The 4346-nt window shown below is 30.0% G+C and overlaps 2 protein-coding genes across 2 annotated transcripts in view; both read right to left on the reverse strand.

Annotated features, from left to right (window-relative positions):
• Window positions 1–383: 383 nt before the first annotated feature.
• LOAG_18582 (hypothetical protein) lies at window positions 384–628 on the reverse strand (the record flags this gene model as incomplete). The annotated part of the gene is made up of 1 exon (XM_020451244.1): window positions 384–628. Exon 1 carries the CDS (start codon window positions 579–581, stop codon window positions 384–386), a length of 198 nt encoding a protein of 65 aa, XP_020304988.1. The 5' UTR covers window positions 582–628.
• A 757-nt stretch (window positions 629–1385) lies between these two features.
• Window positions 1386–4346, reverse strand: part of LOAG_18583 (speckle-type poz protein) — a 5284-nt gene continuing 2323 nt past the window's right edge. The window contains exons 5-8 of the mRNA XM_020451245.1: window positions 3699–3854; window positions 3214–3435; window positions 2485–2601; window positions 1386–1732 (exon numbers count right to left, since the gene is read on the reverse strand). Of these exons, the coding sequence (XP_020304989.1) occupies window positions 1574–1732; window positions 2485–2601; window positions 3214–3435; window positions 3699–3854 (654 nt within the window). The 3' untranslated portion in view covers window positions 1386–1573. The remainder of the gene's footprint in view (window positions 1733–2484; window positions 2602–3213; window positions 3436–3698; window positions 3855–4346) is intronic.

The raw sequence follows: 4346 nt of genomic DNA on the forward strand, positions 1-4346 counted from the left end.
ATTTATTTATTTATTTATTTATTTATTTATTTATTTATTTATTTATTTATTTATTATTTATTTATTTATTATTTATTTATTTATTATTATTATTATTATTATTATTATTATTATTATTATTATTATTATTATTATTATTATTATTATTATTATTATTATTATTATTATTATTATTATTATTATTATTATTATTATTATTATTACTATTATTATTATTATTATTATTATTATTATTATTATTATTATTATTATTATTATTATTATTATTATTAATTATTGTTGTTAATTATTATTATTGCTATTATCATCATTTCAAATAAAAAACAAATAGGTTAGATGTGACATTGGAAGACAGCAATCCTTTAGAGTTTTTTCCTTTTTTTTTAAATCAAAACGGCCAAAATTTGAAACCTTGCACCCATTAGGGCGATTAGCTGCCCCGGTTGAGCAATCCCCGTAACATCGTGAAGTAATAAACGTTTCGTTTTCTTTGCAGTTACCGACAAACCTTCCCAAGTTAAGAAGACCGGATCAACCGGCGGTAAATTGATGGCTGCATCGGCGGAAACTTTTGGATGCATTGTTGAATCAATGCTAGCAGTTTAATGAAAGCAACCAGTCTACGTCAATGGTTGCAAAGGTATTAAATTTAAAATGACCGGAATATTTCATTTATATAATCTGGATGAATGCATTAAAAGAATTTTAGTCTTTTAACGCATATGTCACGGATATATATCGTTGTATGATCCAATTATCGTTGTAATGGCATGCTGGCTGATACGTGGATTACGTGAATCAGAGCCACTTTAGCGAGAACAACTGTATCGACCACCAAACTCCGCCGATATATTAATGAACAGATCAGAAATAGAAAGGTCTTACTTGTAGCATTATGCAACCAATAATAGAACTTATCCATCTCAGGTAGTGTTGCACCTATTGGTTTTTGACAAAAAATGAACAAACCGTAAATAAAACACTTTTTCGATGAAATTAGAACAGGTGATGACTTCCGATATTTCAGTTGCATTTTCGTTTTCCTACTTCAATCATCTGATAAATAGCATTGATTTCTTATAAGTCGAAAATGATTTGATTCATTTCAGACAATGAATTTAGCCATAACGTAATGGCTAGCTGTTAGCGTTATTATCCGCTATAATCTTGAGAATTTATTGATTCCAGAGTTGAAAAAATTTCTTAAATTCAATATATGTTAATACTACCAATATTACTTCGTCAGTTTCCCAATATATCTGAAGCATAAAGTGTCTATAACGTTTATAATCCTGCGACTTCTGTCATCTGCCTTCTCTTCGCAGTCTAATCGAGAAAATCACTGAAGAAAAAACGGAAATACACAACAATCAATAATCCTTCCAGCCAATCAATAATTCTTCTCTTTGTACTACCTTTTGTTAACGCTTCATCTTTTTCTTTTCCAACAAATTTTATTGTTTTTTTCCCCTTTTCTTTTTCTTTTTTGCATTTATTGATGCACAACGGTGAAAAATCAACGCATGATAACTTTCATGTACAGAAAGAAAATGAAAGGAAAGGGAAGCAAAAACTACAAATGTTTTAGACGTTTTCGTGGTGGATGGCTCATAATGATCGGTGGCGTTTGTTGGGTTGCTAATGCACGGAACACTTCAGCAAGTAATGGTGGATGATCGCGCACCAAACAACTCCAACCATCTGATTCCATTATTTCATTCGCATGTACATTCTGGAATTTTTCATCATTCATTACATCGTTTATTTAATAGTGGATAAAATATAAAATAAAATAGTTTAATGGTTGCCATCCAAATCTCATCTAAGTTATTAATGCACGATATAAGTTGGTCGTATTATCTATGGAACATTTTACATTTAATAACTGAACAACCACTTTTTTTTCCAAGTGATTAAGTGATTTTGTATTAACTTGTTAATTACGAAGTGAGAAGTTCATCAACTATCGATTACAATTATAAAATTTACAAAAAGTTGACAGAAATGATAAATAACAAGTATTTTCTAACATCCGAAATATATAGTACTTCATTTGTCATTAAAAAAATTACCCAGGACGTGTACACTAATCTACTTATAATTTAGCCACCTGCATCTTCAAGAATTATTCCTTCCATAACTTGCATTTAAGGTGGAAATAGATCATTATGCTAATGAATGGTTCAAACGAATATTATAGATTATTACTGTAAACGTAAAGTGAATAAATAAGTATAATATAAATAAAACGAATAAAACGATCATTAAAAATTCGATACCAATTACGTGAATCGAAACAATATTGTTTAGTTATGTATATAAATGTATTGCAGAATTAAAGAACTGCACCTATAATTTTCCTTTCCTCCTTTTCCACTGCTGCTTTCCCTTTTCTTTCATTTAATTTACTTGAAAGTCCATCTCAGTCCTCTATAAATTTTATTTTACTGACATCGTTATCTACTCTTACAACAATAAACTTACGATGTAATCAATGGCTTGGTGTTTCAATTGTTCAGCACTATGTAAATCAGCAAGGATCAATGTCTCACAGGCATTTTCATTCGTAAGGTTTAAACATAACGCTTGCTCACACATAACCTGCAAAAGTGCCGTAATTCTATCTTTTCGTCTGAAATGATTGGAAAATCAAAGTTATGAAAGCATTTCAAACATTATCATTATTCCATTTCATTTTCCCTACACACTAATTATATTGACATCGTTGTTTACACTCGCAATAATATAGCCTTACGATTTAGTCAACCGCTTATATTACGTAGGTCGCCGTGTAAATATATAAATCTCAACAGAACAACCATTTACCCGCCCCCTACCTATAGCTTTCTTCGTCTTCTTTTCCTCTTAAACTAAAGAATTACACAAGCTGAAATATAAATGGATAAAAAAAGCTGCAACATTTTCAAAATACGATTTTTTTCATGAATACGATTTACGATTTCATGATTTTCCTTTTACGAAAATATATTTTCTTCTTCTAAATTAGTAAGAAATATTTGCCAAGCAAACATTTATCCATCTTTAATTTAACTTTAAATAAGAAATAGTATAACCTAATATAACTCATTTCTCTATCCAAGTAACAAGAAACCGATGCTTTTTTAAAGAAACTAGTCACGCCAACAACCATATTTAAATTTTTCATCAAGCCCTCTCACTTAAAACATATGTATAGTCTTTCAAAAAATTTACTTTCAATCTATCTAACTGATATTTATCGGCTGCGGCTAACAGCGTATCAGCCATACGATCAAGATTGGGTGCTGTCCCAGTGTACATAAATCGTAACATTTCCTTCATAACATCTGGTTCAACATCATCGATTATAACACGATCCGACTGTGATTCACTCATTTTATGTTCAAAGCATGCAGCAAATACAGGAGACCTTGTCGCTAATACTGCTTTATGTACCTGCAAAATATCTTCGATCTGAAAAACGCAGTACCGATATAAAACCAAATTAAAATTTTAATTATAAATCAAAGATTATTTTTTCCTGGACAAAAAACTAATTTGGTTCATTTCCATTTTTTATGAAGTTTATTTCAATTAATTACAGACAAGTTTTTAAGCATCCCAAGATAACTAAAATAATCAATATAAATATCAGTCTTCCACATGAACACGTCCAAATCTTCAGAAGGTGGATGTTTCATGGCATGAAAACAACTTACATGAAACTCCTTTGTACCAGTTACCAAAAGGCAATCTGAGAAACAATGTTTCTCGAAAAGATTAGCCATATCATCGGATAACCGACAAGATGGTACCTTGAATTGCATAAGATTTGATTGACCTGTTACATTAACTGTTTCCGCTACAACTGATACCTGGAAAAAAATATAGTTGAAATCTAGCAGTATTTTTCTCGATCCTAAACAAATAATAAATAATACAGGTTTAAATCTTCATTTTTAGAAATAAGCCAAACAGTAGGAAAAATACGATCGAACCAATAAAACCAATTGAAAAAAGATGGAAGCAATAATGATTCCAAATTAAATTTTAGATCTTTCTATCAAATTCAACACACACTACTATTTATGAGTTATGAAAAAAAGGTTGAATTAATCAATTTATCTACCTCACAAAAAATACTTAGTCTATCTTCAGGAAGGAGACCATTTGCTTCATCAAGAAGAAAATCTCGACGAATAAATTTCTTGAATCCCCAATCCTTTCCCTGTACAAAGCGATATGCACGTTGAGATTCTGAAATTTTGAAATTTCAACAAAACTAATCGACTTCACATGATAATTATGCTTTTGAATGTTGTTTACCAAACTTGCATGAATTTCCATTACTCCAAGATTTCACCATC

This window comes from Loa loa (assembly GCF_000183805.2).
Source record: "Loa loa unplaced genomic scaffold supercont3.379, whole genome shotgun sequence".
Lineage (NCBI taxonomy): Eukaryota > Metazoa > Nematoda > Chromadorea > Rhabditida > Onchocercidae > Loa > Loa loa.